The sequence below is a fragment of the Balaenoptera musculus genome, chromosome 19 (assembly GCF_009873245.2).
Source record: "Balaenoptera musculus isolate JJ_BM4_2016_0621 chromosome 19, mBalMus1.pri.v3, whole genome shotgun sequence".
Classification (NCBI taxonomy): domain Eukaryota; kingdom Metazoa; phylum Chordata; class Mammalia; order Artiodactyla; family Balaenopteridae; genus Balaenoptera; species Balaenoptera musculus.
The window spans coordinates 43,041,517-43,062,925 of record NC_045803.1 but is presented as its reverse complement, the minus strand read 5'-3'; the positions used below and the strand labels follow the sequence as shown (position 1 = coordinate 43,062,925).

The 21,409-nt window shown below is 37.5% G+C and overlaps 1 protein-coding gene across 2 annotated transcripts in view; it reads right to left on the bottom strand.

Moving 5' to 3' along the window:
- Positions 1–21,409, bottom strand: part of SNTB2 (syntrophin beta 2) — a 94,220-nt gene that overhangs the window by 29,627 nt on the left and 43,184 nt on the right. For both annotated transcript variants that reach the window (XM_036832153.1, XM_036832154.1), the window contains exons 3-4: positions 10,392–10,602; positions 4,202–4,344 (exon numbers count right to left, since the gene is read on the bottom strand). In XM_036832153.1, the coding sequence (XP_036688048.1) occupies positions 4,202–4,344; positions 10,392–10,602 (354 nt within the window). The remainder of the gene's footprint in view (positions 1–4,201; positions 4,345–10,391; positions 10,603–21,409) is intronic.

The following is a 21,409-nucleotide window of genomic DNA, read 5'->3' as shown; positions in this document are numbered from 1 at the left end:
ACCTTTGCTCCTAATCCACCAGTACTTCCTGAGCAAGGAGTGAAGAATCCTTGCTGTTTCATTAATTAATTAAACATATTAAGAGGGACTTCCCTGGGCTTCCCTGGTGGTGCAGTGGTTGAGAATCTGCCTGCCAATGCAGGGAACACGGGTTCAAGCCCTGGTCTGGGAAGATCCCACATGCCGTGGAGCAACTGGGCCCGTGAGCCACAATTACTGAGCCTGCACGTCTGGAGCCTGTGCTCCGCAACAAGAGAGGCCGCGATAGTGAGAGGCCCACGCACCGCGATGAAGAGTGGCCCCCCTTGCCACAACTAGAGAAAGCCCTCGCACAGAAACGAAGACCCAACACAGCCATAAATAAAATAAATTAATTAATTAAAAAAAAAAAAAAAAGAGGGACTTCCCTGGTGGTGCAATGGTTAAGAATTCGCCTGCCAATGCAGGGGACACGGGTTTGAGCCCTGGTCTGGGAAGATCCCGCATGTCGCAGAGCAACTAAGCCTGTGCGCTACAACTACTGAGCCTGAGCCCTTGAGCCACAACTACTGAGCCGTGTGCCACAACTACTAAAGCCCACGTGCCTAGAGCCCATGCTCCACAACAAGAGAAGCCACCACAATGAGAAGCCTGCACGTTGCAACCAAGAGTAGCCCCCACTCACCACAACTAGAGAAAGCCCACACGCAGCAACGAAGACACAATGCAGCAATAAATAATAAAAAACAAAAACAAATATATATCTGAATTCCTCACATTTAAACATGAAACTTCACTACTCATAAAAACTGTTGGTTTAGAGCTAAGCTCTTCTTTTAACAATGTCAAAAAACCAATTATACTTTTTACACAAATTCTTCCTTGACATATTTTCACTTAATAATAAATAATTATTATAATTAAAGAAGCTAACACTTACTTGAGCACCTACAATGTGTCAGGTACCACTGTAGGCATTTTAAAAGTATTGACTCATTGAATACTCACACCCACTCTATCTCATTAGGGTCCACTTAACAAATGAAAAATCTGTGGCACAGAAAGATTAAGTAACGATGCTCCCAATTACCTAATATAAGTGGCTATTAGGAACTCAAACTCAGTTTAAGGATTGGTCTTATTCCCTTCTATTAAATCTTGTTGGTTTTGGGGGTTTGTTTTATTTATGACAGCTTTACTGAGTTATAATTCACACACCATATACTTTACCACTTAAAAGTGTATATAGTTCAATGGACTTTAGTATAATGAGAGTTTTGCAACCATCAGCACAATCTTAGCACATTTTCATTACCCTAAAAAGAATCCCTATACCCACTAGCAGTCACTCCCTATTTCTCCCAACTCCCTCCCCACCCCCCGCCAAAAAAACCCCTGGCAACAACTAATCTGCTTTCTGTCTGTATAGATTTGCCTATTCTGGACATTTCATATAAATGCAATCATACAATATGTGGTCTTTTGCATCTGGCTCCTTTCACTTAGTATGTTTTCAAGGTTCATCCATGCTGCAGTGTGTATCAGAACATTTTTTATTGCTGAATAATATTCCATTGTATGGATATGCCACATTTTGTTTATCTGTTCATCAGCTGATGGACACTTGGATTGTTTCCACTGTTTAAGTGTCATGAATGATGCTGTTATGAACGTTCATGTATAAATTTTTGTGTGGACATTTTTCATTTCTCCTGGATATACAACCTAGGAGTGGAATTGCTGGGTCATACGGTGACTCTATGTTTATCCTTTTCGGGAACTTTCAGATTTTTCCACATCAACTGCACCATTTTACACTCCCACCAGTAGTGTATGAGGTTCTATTTTCTCCTACAACCTAGTCTACTCTTGCATACTATCTTTTTAATTATAGCCATCCTAGTGGGTGGGAAGTGATAGCTCATTGTGGTTTCAATTTCCAAGTCCCTGATGGCTAATTATGCCGAGCACCTTTTCATGTGCTTATCGGCCATTTGCATATCTTCTTTGAACAAACGTCTACTCAGATCCTTTTCCCATTTTTTAATTGGGTAATTTATCTTTTTATTATTGAGTTGTAAGAGTTCTTTATATTTTCTAGATACAAGTCCCAGATTAGATATATGATTTGCAAATATTTTCTCCCATTCTGTGGGTTTTTTTCACTTTCTTAATGGTGACATATGAAGCAAAAAAGTTTTTAACTTTGATGAAGTCCAATTTATTTATTTATTCTCTTGTTGCTTGTGCTTTGGTGTTGTATCTAAGAAGGCTCTGCCTAAGCCAAGATCATTAAGATCTACTCCTGTATTTTTTTTTCTAAGAGTTTTAAATCTTATTTATATCTTTTCCTTAGTTGCAAATTAATACCACACTGATAGTACCCACACAACCACCCCATTTCCTTGTTTAGTACCAAAGTACTTTGGTGGTCTAGGTCCAGTCTAGTCAATGTCCAGAAATTATTTGTTTATGAGATTGTAATTTCTATATTGAACAAAGGCTCATCTAGGGAATGTCATAGGTTTCTGCTCCATCCCTCCAGTAACACCCAGTTAAGGAAATGTCTAAGGATATAGCTACCCTCCTTGCATTCTATGATCATAACTAGAGCATAAGCCTCTTCCATAAAATTTAAGCTTAAGAGATCTGGACAGTCATATTCATAAGCTCTAACTCTTTAGAAAATATAAATTTAATTGCTCTAATTATATCTACTGAGACATGTCTACATGTTTTGTTATAATTCCTGTCATGCTCCCAATATAACTAAGACAGAGAAACTGTAATTTAAGTAAGAGAATTTATCTCAACTAAGATTTATTGAAGGCCTACTATACACGAAGTATTATGGGAAATGCTGAGCTAAGTCATAGTTCTTGACCTCAAGGAGGTTATAATTTAGTGAGAATTTTAAAAATAAATAAATAAAACCAGAGAAACTGATGGTTAAATTCAGTCTTTTTCTTTTTTTTTTTGATGTGGATCATTTTTTTAAACTCTTTATTGAATTTGTTACAATATTGCTTCTGTTTTATGTTTTGGTTTTTTGGCCGTGAGGCATGTGGGATCCTAGTTCCCCTGCTAGGGATCAAACCCGCACCCCCTGTATTGGAAGTCAAAGTCTTAACCACTGGACCGCCAGGGAAGTCCCAAATTCAGTCTTTCTGAAGGATCATTATGTCCTGAAGGAATTAATGAGGGCACACTTCCCTAACTCTGGGGCTCAATAAATCCTTTATCTCTATTCTGTGATCTAAGGGCTCCAGCTCTAAATTACACAGAAACTCCTGAAAAGCTATGTGAAAATTATATTTTTACAAAAAGAGTGATATATGTAAGGGAACTTGGCAAATTGAAGGAAATCCTACATAACATAGAAGCCTTCCTGGAATAGAAGAATGCTCTGCCTCACGTGACTCTCTGTCTGCTGAAAGCAGGAGCCCCCATACTGTTGCCCGTGGGACATACCAGATGGCTCCACCATTTAGCCTTTCTGACTACCAAGTATTTTCTGTGGGGCTCCCTTTTAATGTGTAGTTTTTGAGCTAGATCAAAACCTGATTCTTTTTTAAGCCCAAATAACACCGAATGTGAACATGTTTTCTAGTTTCACACTAGATAACTACTTTCTAGTTATTTCTTAAGACATCTTGGCCCCCAAATCTACATTTCTCTATTCTTTTCCCTTCCAACTCCTCACATTGGACATGCTAGAAACATCCTGTTGCTTCAGGTCAAATAAATGTTTATTTGATGGAATCAAAATTATGTACTCTTATACTAGAAAGAGAAGTTGAAGAATGTTTTGGTTGAGTTGTGTGGTTTATCCACAGTACCACAGTCTTGTTTAAATGATTTCATCACTCAGTCAAAATGCTGCCCCAATTTCAGTGGTTTTCTAGTCACAGTCAATAAAGTAAAGGGAAAAAAAAACACTATTGACTTATCTTCATGACTAAGCAAGTCTTGAAAAGAGCAGTTAGGAAGCTGCTTCAACAACTTAAAAAATACACACAAAAATACTAGTGACAGAAACCATTTATTTTGAGCTAGGAGCTGCAAAATAATAAGGTTGTGAAAGAAAGGTTTTTGTCTAAATCAACTACATCAGCTACTTAAATGCTATTTTAGCCACCTAAAAGATAATAGAATTCATTTTAAAATTCTTTAGTAGATTTAGAGGAGGATAGACATTTTATTTTTTTGTCTTTAGTCTTACCTTGTGGCAACAAGAGGGTAGCTATGACACGGTGATGCCCAGGCATCCCTTGTCCACGGCATACAGTCATAAAGCAGCAAATCCTTCTCAGTCACAGCCATGAGGACAGGTCTCCACTGTTGTCTTCCACCATCTAGTTTTGCCTGTTACAGTGGTGAAATCCAGAAAGTAGAGCTAACTATAGTGATCTGTAACTGTAAAAGTTCCTTCAGTGACGGCCTAAGATAGTGGGTCTCTATTCTGCTTCCCCTTCCTAACAGATGTGAGGAAGAGGAAACATCCCATCAGGTTCCTTCCTTCCCACTGGCAGGGATTCTCCACTGGGAGGTGTGAGGTGGATTGTGTAGTTTGAGAAAGCTCTCCCTGAGTGAGTTACAGACATTTTCTAATGATATGACACAGTTTTTTCCCTATTCCACAATAACTAACTAATTATCACCAATTCTAATTAAATACATAGTACTCTGTTCAAAATGATAATAGTTTTAATATGTCTGATGTGGGAGTAACATCTTCTAAGTGCAGGATAGAAACTATTACCAAATGAGGCTGTATAATATAAACATCATTGTTTTTCAAATATTTTTGATCAGGACCTACAATAAGAAATACATTTTACACTGCAACTCAACACATACATATAAATACTGAATTTAAAAATTTCCAAAACAACACAATTCCTATACTTTGTGCAATGTACTCTGCTAATTTCTATTTTATCTTTTTTAAATGCCGATATGACCAACTATGCTGTATTTTGGAAAACACTGATATAAACTATTGTCACAGAGTTCCCCATTATAGTTCAGGGAGTTTATGTTTCAGTTTCAAGTGTACCATTGCATTTAATTGCATAAAGCTCAGTTATCTCTATGATGGTTTAAAAATGTAGGAAAACAACCACTACTTATACATATTGTCAAGGATCCAAGACTAAAAAACAAAAGACTATGTTCAAGAAAAGGCCTGGTATCATCAAAATGTTTGCCTTCATAAGATGAGACCTTTGAGCAGGGAACGCTTAACAACAGAGTATTTTAACCCTCATCTTTTCTGCTCACTATCACTGATGGCTTCAAGGTGAATTTAAATTGATGAATCACTTGTCTCTTACTTGTCTTCAGATCTGCTTTTTATTTTCTCTTCCTTAATGACTTCTGAAGGTAATTTGAACATGTCAGGGCACCTTAAGAATACATCTATAATCTGAAAAGTGACCTGAGTGGTTCGGTTCTGTGCTATAACATCTACCACTGGGACGCTTTTCTCCTAGCTAGAGCCATGAGCTGATTCCAGGAAGGGGAAATGAATTCCAGCCAGTGAAGCTACCCATGTTCGACCCTGTGCTGAAAGCACAAAATATATGACTCAACCCTGAGAATTCAAGCAAAGTATGGTAGAAATAATTAATACTTTCCTTACCAGTGAACCCAAGTTTTCTAAGACTCTATATTAGTCTAGAGTAATGTCTGGAGGGAGAGTATCAGCTGTAAAGAGGTTCTCCTGGATTCTTAAATTTTGGGGTGATAGATACCCCGAAGGGATTTCTAGTTTATGTGCACTACCAAGGCTTTGTCTCTGAGATTGTTATGGATAATATTTCATAGGGAAAATAATGTAAAAATGTATCTTCCCAAAGGGATAAAATGACTATCGGATTTTTTTAATTAATTTTTTTTGCTAAGTTATAAGAGAGATTTTGAACACTAGATCAGAGTATATGCATTTAGAAAACCTAAATTAAATGTATTTCTTCCCAAAGAAGAGAAAGGAAAACTGCTAATGCCAATACAAGCCATATGTAATTTCAAGACAGAGAACTTTTTTTTCAATTAACAATTTTTAAAAAGTGTTTATTCTTTAGCTCTTTTGAGTCCTTAGTTTTTGGAGAATATCTTTTCCCTCTTCTACTTGCCATTGGAGAAAAATAAAACCTCAGTTTAAGTCATTCTGTTGCCTATTTGCCTTAACTTATAAGGATAATGTTTGCTTTCACTGGAATCAAAATGCAGCCTGCTGTATGTAGTATGTGTTTTTGGTTGTGGTATCAGTACAAGCAGCCTTGGGACTCCACTACTGAGGTGTTTTTTTTCCCCACTATCGAGTTTTTGGCCAGAGAAAAAAGGGATACTAAAGTTAGGGTTCTGGTTTGCTTGTGTTTCAATAACCACACATGCATACACCTGGCCAAACAATAGCCTTCTCCAAATTTTATTTTCTAATAACTAGAGTTGAATAGCACTAAAGATGAAAAATTAATAATAGTTATTATTCACTCCCTAAATCTCTTCATCCCACAAATCTTTTTAAGAGGTGATGTACTTCTGCTATTAACGTATTTTATTATTACAATAGAAAACATAGAGCAGAAAATAAATTGTTCCACTAATCCTGATTTAGTGTATACGTTCCTAATTTGAGTCTTTACACAGTTTGAGAATAACCAGGGACAAGGTAGGAACTGTGAAAACAAAGCTTTCTTTGCCTGTCTTGGCTTTTCTACCAACACTCAAATGCTTAAAAATACTTATTTCGTAGGTAACGTATGTCCCCTCATTTGTTGGACTTAAAGAAGATTCCCTCTTAAGAATATAACCAACTAAAAGGTAAACTATCAGTCACATAAAAATAAGTATCAGTAAAGAGATAGAAGTGCCTTGCACAGAACAGATTATCTATTGGTTACTAAACATCTGTAGCATAGGTTTTCCCTATTTTAAGCAAACTCAATTTATGACAATGTGAAATAACAAACAGATAAGTTAAGGAGAGATCATTTAAAGTTAAATAAATGATAACTATCTTTTCTTTACAACTGAAACAGTTTCATTCATATGCAAGCTTTTCAGGAAACACATCTATTGCTAAAAGAAATGCTTACTTATTTTAAAAAGATTACATGATCTCAAATTATCCTGACCATTTTCATACTCATAGAATTAAACAATCTTACCGTTAAAAAAGGCAACTCTTATCAAATATGTAAGTTCATTACAATACCTCTGAGAAATGGTATCCAGTCTTGCTTGAACAACTTATTCTAAGTGTATTTGATTTGGGTAACCCAAACAACTACTTGGAAAAAGTAAAAATCATGAATAGTTTAGAAACAGCACTTTGGATAAGTTCCGTGATACTATTTTTAAAGAAGTTGAAACTTTTTGACTTAGTATTATTTTCCAACCCTGAGCTTGTGTTCTTGGACAGTATTTTATAATTAATGACTTGTTTGCTTGCTTTTTGCATGTATATATGTAGACAAAGGAAAAAATTAGTGAACATCTACTATTTACAAAGCATTAGGCTAAGTTCTGGGGGCTAAAGATTTGGGAAAAATGTGCTCCTATCTTCCAAGAGCTCACAACTGAGTGGAGGAAACACACACATAAATACAGTCCATAAAGGGCAGACTGTGATGAATTTGTGGCTTTATTTTTCTCCTTTCTACTTTCTACTTGTCTGTATGTAGCATAAACCAGATTAAGTTCACTTTAAAGGTCTGGCAACCCTCATACGTTGCTGGTGGGAATTTAAATTAGTTCAATCTTGATGGAAGGTAAATTTGGCAATATTTATCAAAATTACAAATGCATATACTTTTTGTGGTAGTTTAAAAAGATGTCCACAAATTCTTTACCATTCTTCCCTTTAAGAGCCAGAGCCCTGGGGTATAGACTGGACTTAGTAACTCACTTCTAATGAAAAGAATAGAGAAGAGACTAGGTCATAAAAGGTATTGTGGCTTCCATCTTGTTCTCTCTGTCAGATCACTTGCTCTGACAAAAACCCACAGCCATGTCTCGAGGACACTCAGCCAATCTTGTAGAAAGGCCTGCATAGAAAGGAACTGAGGACTTCTGCCAACAAGCAGTAAGAAACTGAGACCTCCTGCCAACAGCTATATAAATGAATCCTGTTGGAAGTGGACCTGCCAACCCAGTCAAGCCCTCAGATGACTGCCACCCTTGCTGACAGCTTGACTGCAACTTCATGAAGCGTCCCAGGCCAGAACCAGGCAGCTAAACTGCTACCAGATTCCTGATCCTTAGAAACTGTGGGAGGTAAATGTTATTTCAAAGTCACTAACTCTTGGGGGTAATTTGTTTTATAGAGATAGATTACTAATATACCCTTTGAACCTGCGCTTCTGGGATTTATCCTACAGGTATAGAAATATCCCCTGTTCTATGAACTAACAATCAAAGTTCAGGAAATGATGTAAAACTTTGGATAAACCCCTTTCTAACCAAAGTTTTACTGCTCACTACTAGAAACTTAAGAACCAAATACATTCAGATAATGTGTTCCCTTGTTATCTGATCTATCTGAACTCAGGAACCAAAGAGTTTGGAAAGCACATGTGTGAAAGGAAAAACTACAAGGTTATTCATTATAGCATTCTTTGTAATGGCAAAAGATTATGACAACAAAACTGGGGGGTGTGCTTATTTAACTACAGCCACACAATGGAAAACTATACAGTTGTAAAAAAGAATGCTCTCTGTGCTTTGATATGGAAAGATCTCCAGGATATATTGCTTAATGAAAGAAACCAGCAAGGTATAAAGTAGTGTGCAAATATGCCATCTTCTTTTATAAAAGAGAAAAAGAAGAATATATATTCATAATTGCTTTTATTTGCATAAAGAAACTCTCAAAAGACTCAGTAGAAAGGAATGAAAGTGATTACTTCTCTGGGCGCAGAGGGGTAGGAATTAGGTGGCTGGGGGACCAGAAGGAGAGTAAGACATCACCTATTAACTTTTTATTCTGACCTTGGAACTATGTAAATGTATTACCTTTTTAAAATCATGAAGATTTCTAACATTGCTGAAAGCACAGAACAATTACCACTCAATCGAGTTTTTCAACCAGCATATAAAAATATAGAAACAATGATAAACACAACTAAAAGGCTAAAACTTTCAAAGTCGTAAATACTTATACCATGATTTTCATTAGTTTCTTCTGCTTAGTTATTCTAATTATGCCTCCTAGAAATCATCACAGTACTAATTCTGTGTTCTAATTTATTAGAATCATTATTTGGAATGTTCGTAAAATTTCACGGCTGAAAAAAAACTAAATCAGTGGAGTCCAAAATCCACTACACAATCACCTGGGGAGTCAAATGAGATTTCCAGGCCCCACCATCGGTCTACCAAATGTGAACTCTTGATGGGGAACATGAGAAGCCAGACCTGGGAAACTGTATTTAAAACAAAACAACAACGCAAAAGAACAAAACCTGCCTGGGCTGATACTGATGCAATCCCTGCTCCCTTGCACACACGAAGGAACTAGGATGCAAAGATATGAAGGCACTTTTAAAAAGATCTAAAACCAGTGAAAAACAGAGCTAGCACTTGAACACTCATCTCTGAATCCCTATTCTGTCTTCTGTTTTCAACTCCCTCTGGCCCAGCTGACAGTGAAGGCCCAGAAAGAAAAAGGATGTATTGTAACATCATGTAGAACTTTTAGTCTCCCTTTTGCCAAATTTGGATCTAAACTAACTTGGATTATATCCTTCCTTTCCCTTTACCCAACATCTACTTAGGTTTTCTTGTTTCTCCTCTTTTCATTTTTCAGTTGTAGACGACAACTACACATGTTTAATGGCTTGTAAAGTGTTTTGTATATTTTATAATTTTCCCAGACCAGGGGAGTAAGCCTTTTGTCCCTGAAACTCTGTCAGTAGACTAGTACAGGAATTGGGAAACTATGACTTGTGGGCCAAATACAGCCCACTACCTCTTTTTGTAAATAAAGTTTTATTGAAACACAGTCGCATCTATTCACGTTCATATTGTCTATGACTGTTTTCTTGCTATAATGGCAGAGTCAAGTAGTTGTAGCACTAATAGCCCTTTGCAGAAGAAGTTTGCTGATCCTATTCTAAAACCGTGAAAATTATCTTCAGTCATTAAGGATACAGATGTTACTAAGAACCCCTTTTTAGTTATGTTATGATGATGATTATCATGACAGTCAGTTCTTCTGGTGGAGGTGATAATTAGCAACAAACAACTAAACACTAGGGGAGGAGAAACAAAAGACTAACAAAAGATCTGCAAGCTAGACATCCAGGGCCTGACTGCATGATAAACATTACAGACATACGAAATGGGGGAACCATCTTGGCTCTGAGTAGTGACCCGGTGAGACCCTGCCCTGCCTCCCAGCCTACCTGTTCTGCCAGCCAGGCAATGTGCTTAACCTCCTTGCTGCCTCCTGCTGTACTGGTTGCACCAAGAATGGCATTGAGTTCAGCCAACACCTGTGGGAGGAGAGCCATTATGTTGGTGTGGATAGCTACGAACCAGGAGTGTGCTGTGGCTGTATCCTTGCAACGTAGGATCAACGTGTTCCTGCTATCAGGAGAATGTAGCTCTATCAATCTGTATGGAAAAAGAAAAAAAAAGGTGAGCTAGATCAGAAGCCATCAAACCTGCCACGGTTTAACATACACAACTGAAAATCTACTTTTACATTCCAGAATATAAATACTTTCTCTTAATTCCTTAGGGTCCAATTCCAGAGAAATCCACATGTGGAAAGATCATCATCGGAAAGACTAACTGCTGGGTCTGTTGTCTCAGTATTAACGTAATGATCTAAGATAAGGGAACCTACTGTAGAGTCTGTAGTAGAACACTGCACTTTGCCTTAATTTCCATGTCAAAGAAATGGAAAGTGTGCTTGCTGAATCTCATAGGCACATTGTAAAGAAAGAACTAATATTTTTTTAAATACTTAGAAAACTCTGGTATACAGTATTGCTAGGTATATAGAACCTACTGCCAAACAGTGAACTGAAATTTCCACTGTGTGAAATAAAGAAAATAGCTGAAGAATGACTCTTTACGAAAATTTGAAATTGTTTTTGAGGGTCTGGGTAACATTATATGATTAAATCATCCACTGAGTCATGGTAGAAGAATAGTTAAGAGATCTTCAACTCTATGACTATTATTTGTTAATACTCAACTGTGAACAATCTATACTTCAAAAGTAACCTTTAGGAATTATGTAAATTTTTTAAAAAGTACACTCAACAAATTCCTTATAAAGCAATTTGTTGGGTACTATTTTGTGTTTTGATCAAAGTTTTTGCCAAGATGAATTTTAAAAATCATTCAATAAATGACTAACATATATACACTGCTGTGTTCTAACAGTGAACACACATATCTTTTAAAATGGAAAAATAATTTGGTAGGCTGGAAACTGACAAACTGCCACTGACCAAGGAGAGATCTTTTTATTCTTTCATCTTTCTGAAGAGTTTTTGCTTCCTTGCAGCACTGTCACCAGATCCCACACCACCTGTCAAAGATGACCAGTTTACATGTACACTAGCATTTCTGCCTTGAAGTTTGCATCCCTCTCTTTTGTCCTGTTTAGAAATTCCTTTACAATTCCAAATTTTAATTTGCCATACTTAATATGGCAAATAAATATTCATTCTCATTTGAACTCTGGTCAGTCCACCCTTTCTTAAATAAACATTTATTGAGAACCTACTGTATGCCAGATACTATGCTTGACACTGTGTTAGAGATACAGCAGTGAAAAAGATAGGCAAAAAAACTAGTCTCTACTCTCACTGGGACTATCATCTAATGGGGAAGGCAGAAAATTTATAATTAACTAATACACAATTACAGGTTACAAAAACTACTTCTATAAAGAACTGTGATGACTACCACAAAGTTCCTGGCTAAAAAAGGCACTCCCAAGATGGTAGTAGCAAAGCAGGACTGCAATGGAGGCCTCTACACCGCTGGGGCACACTTACCAAGCTGGTGTCATGCTGTGAGACAATTTATAAACACATCTACCTGGTACCTACCTACTTACCCACTCAATGCCCTCCCACTAGACTTACCCTTCTAGCTACCTGAAGGTCTAGCCACCAGTCTATCCATGTTTTATATGCCTTCACAGTTCTAGGGCAATAGCCAAGTAGGCCAGAAAGTTCTAGAAAATAGTCAAAACATAAAATAAGATCTGTGACCAGCCAAAACACTTCACAAAGCCCACACCTGAGGTATCTTTAGACAGCAAGTCATAAGCTATCCTGCTTTCTGTTTTAGTTACAGTTCGGATGAATTTATTTGATTTCCTATCCTATAGCTAAATACAGTGAGAAGTAGCTTGGGATTAAAATTTAGAGGGTTTTGAATAGCAGGTTAAGTCTGAATATTAATTGGTAAGCAACATGGAATCACTGAGGATTCTCAACAAGGGAACGATATGATCAAAACAATGAATTAAAAATAATTTTATGAGATATCTGTACACCTAGGTTCACAGAGGCATCATTCACAATAACCAAAAGGTGGAAACAACCCAAATGTCCATTGATGGAATGGATAAACAAAATGTGATATATATATATATCCCACAAGACACTTGGTGTGGCCAAAAAATAATAATAATAATAATAATAATTTTATGGTGGGATGTAAGATGGATTACAGTAGAGAAATGGCCTGGGGAGGTTTAATTGGAACCAAGAAGGATGAGACTACACAGAGCTCACCAGGAGGACCCACTCCTAGTCAGGAGGAACACCTCCATCCTAAAAGCTCAGCAAAAGTAGAAGAAGAAAAGAGATTTCTGACAAATAGCTTAACATTCATGTTGACCTTTATTTAGTCCTCTATATTACTTTATAATGTTTTTTCTTTTTAATGTTATTTTCCACTATATCAATTGTTGCCATCATGGTCCTTAACATAAATATTTGTTGGCTAAAAAAATGATTATATTTTCTAAAAGAAAAATAGTTATACATTTATTATGGGAAGATTTAAAATAGTATATTACACTCACTCCCTGGCTCTGAACTCCTGGCAACTGCTGATCCTTTTACTGTTTCCAAGGAATCATACAGTACGTAAGCTTTTCAGACTGGCTTCTTTCACTTAGCAATATGCATTTAAGGTTCCTCCATGTCTTCTGTGGCTTGACAGCTCACTTCTTTTTATCACTGAATAATATTCTACTGTCTGGATGAACCACAGTTTGTTTATCCATTCACCTATTTATTGAAGGACCTCTTGGTTGTTTTCAAGTTTTGGCAATTACGATTAAAGCATTTGTGTGTAGGTTTTTGTGTGGACGTAAGTTTTTGACTCCTCTGGGTAAATACCAAGGAGCACAACTGCTGGGTCACATGGTAAGACTACGTTTAGCTTTGTAAGAAACTGCCAAACTGTCTTCCAAAGTAGCCGTACCATTTTGCGTTCCTACCATCAATGAATAAGCCTTTCTGTTACTATACATCTTTGCCAGCACGTGGTACTGTCAGGTGGATTTTGGCCATTCTAATATGTGTATAGTGGTATCTCATTGTTTTAATTTGCAATTCCCTAATGGCATATGATTTGAGCACCTTTCATATGCTTATTTGCCCTGTAGTTCTTCTTTGGTGAAGTGTCTGTTCAGATCAGATCTGTTGTCCATTTTAAAACTGGGTTGTTTTCTTATTGTTGAGCTTTAGGAATTCTTTGTAAATTTTGGATATCAGTCCTTTACCTGATATGTATTTCACAAAGATTTTCTCCCAGTCTGTAGCTTATCTTTTCGTTCTCTTAACAGTGTGTGACGGTTAATTTTATGTGTTAACTTGACTGGGCTAAGGGATGTCCAGGTAGCTGGTAAAACATTATTTCTGGGGGTGTCTGTGAGGGTGTTTCTGGAATAGATTTGCATCATCCGTAGACTGAGTAAAGAAGATAGCCCTCGACAATGCAGGTGGGCATCATCCAATTCACCGCGGGCATGAATAGAATAAAAAAAAGCAGGGGGGGGGGCACGTTTGCTCTCTTCTTGAGTTGGACAACCATCTTTTTCTCCTGCCCTCACACATTGGTGTTCCTGGTTCTTGGGCCTTTGAACTCAGGCAGAATCATAAGACTGGCTTTCCTGTTTCTCCAGCCTGCAGACAACGGATCATGGGACTTCTTGGTCTCCACAATTGCATGAGCTAATTCCTATAATAAATAAATAAATCTATCTAACTATCTATCCATCCTGTTGCTTCTTTCTCTGGAGAAGCCTAGTACACAGTGTCTGTTACAGAGCAGAAGTTTTTAATTTTAATGAAGTTCAACTTATGAATTTTTTCTTTTATGTACTGTGCTTTTGGTGTTGTATCTAAGAAGTCACCACCAAACTTTAAAGGGAATTTTTAAAAAGCATAATCCTACAAGCTCAGGGAGAAGAGGAGAAGAGCGACTACAACAAAATTTTGGAAGCTGGCAAACAGACAGAGCAGACCTAAGAAAAGTGGGGAGAGTCAAATCCAAGCCGATCCATGTTGCAGAATCCTGAAGAGACTGGGGAACTGGAGGCACCAGTTACCTCTGGAAGTGGGAGTAAAGCACTCAGCTAAAATAAAGAGGCCGGCTGACTGTTTCAGCATTCCCCACCCCCAGCGGCCAGTGACTGCCCCACCCTCAACCCAGAAGAAGATTCATATCCACCCTCATTCCACCAAACTGAGTGCAAGAGCCAGTGATGTCCTTAATTTAGACCCTATACCAGGCTAGTTGTTTTCTACAGAGGCTATTTATTTCCAGCTGGTTGCTTTGGCACTGTAACCAGCTTAACATCCTTAATCGCATGCTAAAAGTTGTTGCAAAACCATGACAAAAAATTTCTTTCACTCCTCCTACTGACCTACTTAGCGCTAAAGGCAGGAATCAGTTCATCCTTCTCCGGACACAGAACATTCACCTTCTGAAAAAGCCTTTATACCTCATACAGTTCCTGGGAGACTCTCTCAGACATAGCTCCTTTGCCACAGTTTAAACTCTGAAAATCCCGATGTTAAAGATCCTACTTATTAATAACTGAAAGAAAGGAAAATAAGTCTGATATAAAATAAACTTAACCTGATTAAGCAGGAAAGGATCATGGGACCACTAGGCTGGAAAAAGACGAAAACAGGAAATAAAACAGTTCCCAGGACAGAATCACCAATTTTTCATGAAAAGAGAAATTTTGCAGTGTTTCTTAAAAAGTGATTGTAAAATAGAAAATTATATTAGAAGAAACAGAAAATAAACTCCAAAATAGGACTAATGATTCTAGGATCCAGAAGTCTGCCTTTGAAGAAGCAGCCCCTAGAGCTGATAAAGGGGACAAAGTGTTTCCTAACGTCTACTGCTGTTTTAAAAGACAAATTCAAATGAAAATTCTACAAATAAAAGTTCGGAGGCAGTCTGCCAGTCATTGTTTGGGCCCACAGGAGAGAGGAGGAGACAGCTACAGTGTGAAGAGTTCTGGCCTCTGGTCAGACCACTGAGGATTTCCTGAGAAATGCAATTACATTCTGATCAGATGAATCAGATCATGTTTAGGTCCACAGAAGCATAGGATTCTTAAGTTTAGCCTGCTTATTTCTTCTGCTTAGTAAAGTCTATGACATAACTTATGTGTTCAATTTAGTAATAATCATGTTGTTTTATACATCATAAAGCCAAAATTTACCTTTTACATGGAAAACAGCCAAAGTGAAGATGACCCAGACATTGTGAACCAGCTCAATGATAACAGATTTACATTTCCGAAAAGCAGCGTTTAAGAACACCTTGTCCGCGCTAAACTCCGCACTGCCCACAATGCTGTTTGCTAAGGAACAGGCTCATGTTCTCTCCCTGGACTTTGTCATTATTTATTTAGCTTTCACTTTCCACAATGAACCGCTTATAACTATCAGAAGCATCTAGTGAGGTCTTGAGGACTAGAGGTGGAAGAAGCGAATAAACTTCCTCCCCCTCTTTACTTATTCATTCTGATGGTCAGCACTTTTTCTCAGCTCTAGATAGTGAAACTGAATCAATGTAGTAAAACAGAAAAAAAGGACGCTTTCCTCTCATGTCAAATAAATTTTTTATCTAGAAAGTGAAGTCTTTACATTAAAATGAAGGATGAACCACAAGGAGATTCCACTACACACCCATCAGAATATTTAATATTAATAGTTAATATAGTTAATATTAAAAAGACTGACACTACCAATGCTGGCAAGGATGTGAAGCAATGGAAACTCCTGCACACTGCTGGTGGGCATGTAAAATGGCACAACCACTCTGGAAAAAAGCCTGGCAGTTTTTTAAAAAACTAAACATACACCTACTCTTTGAGCCAGCAGTTTCACTCCTAAGAATTTATCCAAGAGAAATAAAAATGTATGCCCACAAGAGTTGAACAAAAATATTCACAGTAACTTTATTAATATTAGCTCCAAACTGGAAATAGCTCAGGTATCCATGAATAGGAAAATGGATAAAGAAACTATGTTATATTCATAAAACATAACACTACTCAGCAATAAAAGAGAAAGAGCTATTGTTACATGCAACAAGAAGAATGAAATCTCAAAATTCTTACGCTGAGTTAAATAATTCTATCACAAAAAAGTACATATGATATGACTACATTTACATGAAGTTTTAGAATAGTTGAAACAGATCTATGACAGCAAGTCAGAACAGTAGTAGCCTTGGAAGGTGGGAGAGGGAATTGACTGGGAAGGGGCAAAAGAAAACTTTCCAAGGTAACAGTAATGTCCTGTATCTTGATAGGCTTGGGTTACATAATTTTATGCATCTGTCAAAATTTAGGATTTGTGTATTTTATTGTATGCAAATATTGTCTCAAAAGAAGAAAGCTACAGCGAAAACACTGAACTCTATATGCGTGCTTGAGTAGAGAGAAGTATTCTAATGTGTGCAATTCACTTTGAAATGCATCAAAGAAAATTAAGATGGATTGACTGATGGATAGGTGGGCCAATCCATGATAAAGTATATATAGTAAAATGTTAATGGTAGAATCTATGTGGTGGAAAAATGAGTGTTGACTATAAAATTCTTTCGACTTTGCTGTATGTTTGAAGATTTTCATAATAAATTATTATTATTTCATAATAAATTATTAGGGAAAAAATGAAGCATGATGGGAATCCACTTGCCTATGTACGGCTTAAATACCAGATTCATAATTATTTTCCAGATTAGGGAACATCTAAGCCTATTCCTTGTCAGAGTTTTACAAAAGACTATGTGGAAGATTAAGATTTTCAAATAGAAATATGGTCAGTTATATAAGGCTGCTTGGTGACAGATGTCCTGATGAAACTTATTTTTGCTATTCATAAATGAACTGTTTTTCTCCATGGCTTTAAATGTTGCAGCTGTGTCACCTGTCATGACATTTCCTTTGACAGAGCTGAGATAAATTTAAGGATCAAAGAGCTCCAAGTGATTTTACAGATACTATCTTATTTATCCTTGAAGTAAAAGAACAGAGTTGAGCAAGCATTATTATGTCCATTTTACAGAAAGAAAAAAATAGGAGGACAGAGAAATTAAGGGACTTACTTAAGGTCACAAGGACACCAACAGCACCTATAATAATAATATATTGAGAGCATACTATGCCAATTTTATAACTGTTCTCTTATTTAATCCTCATATAACCTTTCATTTTACACAGGAGGAAACCAAGGCTTAGGAAAACAAATAGTTTGCCTAAAGTTACAAAGTCCATCACCCTAACTTCAGTCTAATTAGTCAATGGCTCTGAACATTTTTTTCTACCAAGACACTTAGGATAGATGTTCACATTCCTGAGGGTATAACCAAAGTTACGTATAATTTTGCCAGGTACCTGCAATTCTACTGCTTTTCTTTTTCTCTAGAAAGCACACTGGAATGCAAGTAAGAGTGACATAAGAATAACCTTGAATCTCTTCCAACTTCTATTTTACAAAAAGCAGATCATTTGCAAATTTGGTATTTTTTTTTCTTTTTTTGGCCGCACCATGCAGCATGCTGGATCTTAGTTCCCCAACCAGGGACTGAACCCGTGCCCCCTGCACTGAGAGCACTGCACGTGGAGTCTTAACCACGTGACCACCATGGAAGTCCCCAAATTTGGTATTTTAAGTAACTTTGGAAACAAATTACTTTGCAGCATTAAGCCTGATAATCTGCAAAAGCCTAACTCTTCTAAGACCTATCCTTGTATAGTAATAAGTAGACTGATCATCTTACTGAAGAGCACGGTGGTGATACAACTCTTGTAGCCCAAACTGCCCTCTCCTGTTGGTTCTGAAAATCTATTTCAAACTTGACCATCCACCAAATGTCTTTAGCATATACGCTAAAGAGAATGCAGCCCCAAGTTTTAATAAAGGTCAAGGTTATTGAGCTCTAAAAGATGTCTTAGTGGATGATAAACTAGCACCACTTTCAGCAATACAGCCAAGTCATATCACCTTCCTCCTTCCTTCTCTCCCTACTCCCACAACCCCAGCATGCTATAGAAATATATCAGCAGCACTACAGGTGCTGTAGACTGAATGTTTGTGTCCCTGCCTCAAATTCATATATTAAAATCCTAACCCTGAATGTGACAAAATTAGAAGATGGGGCCTCTGGGAGGTGATTAGATCGTGAGGGCAGAGTCTTCACAGATGGGATTAGTGCTCTCACGAGAGAGACCCCAGGGAGCTGTCTAGATTTCTCTGCCATGTGAGGGCATAGCAAGAAAATGACCATCTATGAATCAGGAAGTGGGCCTTCGCTAGACACTAAATATGCCAGTGCCTTGATCTTAGACTTCCAAGGCTTTTCCCTAACTGTGAAAAATAAATTTCTGTTGTTTATAAGCCATCCAGTTTATGGTATTTTGTTACAGCAGCCTGAACAGACTAAGACAACAATGTATTCTCATTCTCAGAAATGACTTATAGGGACTTCCCTGGTGGCACAGTGGTTAAGGATCCACCTGCCAATGCAGGGGACAAGTGCTCGAGCCCTGGTCTGGGAAGATCCCACATGCCACGGAGCTACTAAGCCCATGTGCCACAACTACTGAGCCTGTGATCTAGAGCCCACGAGCAACAACTACTGAGCCCGCGTGCCACAACTACTGAAGCCCACGCGCCTAGAGCCTGTGCTCCGCAACAAGAGAAGCCGCTGCAATGAGAAGCCCACACATTGCAACGAAGAGTAGCCCCCGCTCGCCACAACTAGAGAAAGCCAGCACACAGCAAGACCTAAAGCAGCCAAAAATAAATAAATAAATTTATTTATTAAAAAAAAAAAAGAGGGTTTCCCTGGTGGCGCAGTGGTTGAGAATCTGCCTGCCAATGCAGGGGACACGGGTTCGAGCCCTGGTCTGGGAGGATCCCACATGCCGTGGAGCAACTGGGCCCGTGAGCCGCAACTACTGAGCCTGCGCGTCTGGAGCCTGTGCTCCGCAACAAGAGAGGCCGCGATAGTGAGAGGCCCGCGCACCGCGATGAAGAGTGGCCCCCGCTCGCCACAACTAGAGAAAGCCCTCGCACAGAAACGAAGACCCAACACAGCCAAAAATAAATAAATTAATTAATTAATCAAAATAAGAAATCTCTTTAAAAAAAAAATGATTTATTATGAAGGGATTTAGCCTGAATACTTTCCTCAGCCTGACAATCAGATGACAAATTTAATGGCTATTTGTTCTCTTTATCACATGGTAACTCTATTCTAATTCCTTCTCTATAGTCCTAACTACATAATTTTTTTAAAGTCCATGATTAACAGATCACAGTCTCTACATAAATGTATCTCATTTGAGAAAAAAATTTTAATTTGTATTTAAGAAGCAGAGTTGATTATTTACTTTACAAATTAATTCTTTTTTATTTTTATTGGAGCATAGTTGCTTTACAATGTTGTGTTAGTTTCCGCTGTACAACAAAGTGAATCAGCCACACATATACATATATCCCCTCTTCCTTGGATTTCCTTCCCACTTAGGTCACCACAGAGCATTGAGTAGAGTTCCCTGTGCTTTACAGTCTATTCTCATTAGTTATCTATTTTATACATAGTAGTGTTTATATGTCAATCCCAATCTCCCAATCTATCCCCATTGCCGACCCTGGTATGCATAAGTACAAATTAGATTCATACTGTATGAAAAAAAAAAAAGCATTTCTTTAAAGATCAAGCTGTTTTGTATTTATATATGACTCAATATACACACAATCTTTCACAAATAAACCTGTATATAACAAGAAGTAATTTCTATGTCTTGAACTTTTAAAAGAAAGCAAATAAAAACAATACAAATATATCAGAATGTAATTTTCAAAATATGTATACATGGGAATTCCCTGGCGGTCCAGTGGTTAGAACTCCGCACTTTCACCTCTGAGGGCTTGCGTTCAATCCCTGGTCAGGGAACTAAGATCCCACAAGTTGCATGGCGTGGCCAATATATATATATATATATATTTATATATGTATGTATGTATACAAAGTTAGCAGTTAAGACTTTTTAAGCTACTATTTCTTGAGAACCTACTATGTGTTTGGCTCTATGCAAAGGGCTTCATGTGTGTTATCCCATTTAATCTGCACACTGAGTTAAGCATTATTCTTATTTTTTTTTTTTAATCACTGAGAATATGGAGGTTTATAGAGGTGAAGGAACTCGCTCAGAGCCTTCCTTGGAGCAGGTGACCTAGTTTGGATTCAAACCAAGGTCTGTGTGATTGCAGAGCTCAACTCTTTCCAGCATACACATAATATATTATAGAGCAGGAGCTTCCATGTCCCCATGGCCTAAAATGCCCAAGAAGGTCATTCAACTTCTTGCTGTCTTCTGTGAACCATCCCATCCTGATTAGGCACCTGGCTGTGCATTCAGATCAGAGGAGACCATAAAAGCGAAAGTATATTATAAAAAGTTTGTCCTTAACTATGTCTTTGGACTAGTTTCTTTATCTCTTTTTTTCCCATCTCTAACCTAACACTAGGTTTACCAGTACCACATCATGGCATTAATGAAGACAAAGTCATAGAACCCAAATGGTGATAGAACTAGGAGGGACATTAGAAATTATCCAATCCAATGCTCTCATTTCACAAACGAGGAAACTGAGGTCAAAAGAAGCTAACCTGCCACAGTCACGTTACTAGTTGATGCAGTCTGACCTATAATGAAGATCTCTGATTCTTTACACTAACCATAGTATAAGGAATTTCCTCCTAGGAGATATTTTTTAAAATTTCTTGGACAAGACTTTTTCAATCATTAAGTACTATTCATAATGAATAAACTAATAGTAACACTCCAGAAAGGTTTAAAATGAAAAGTAGAAGCCTCTTCTTTCCTTCTACCTTCTAATCCCAT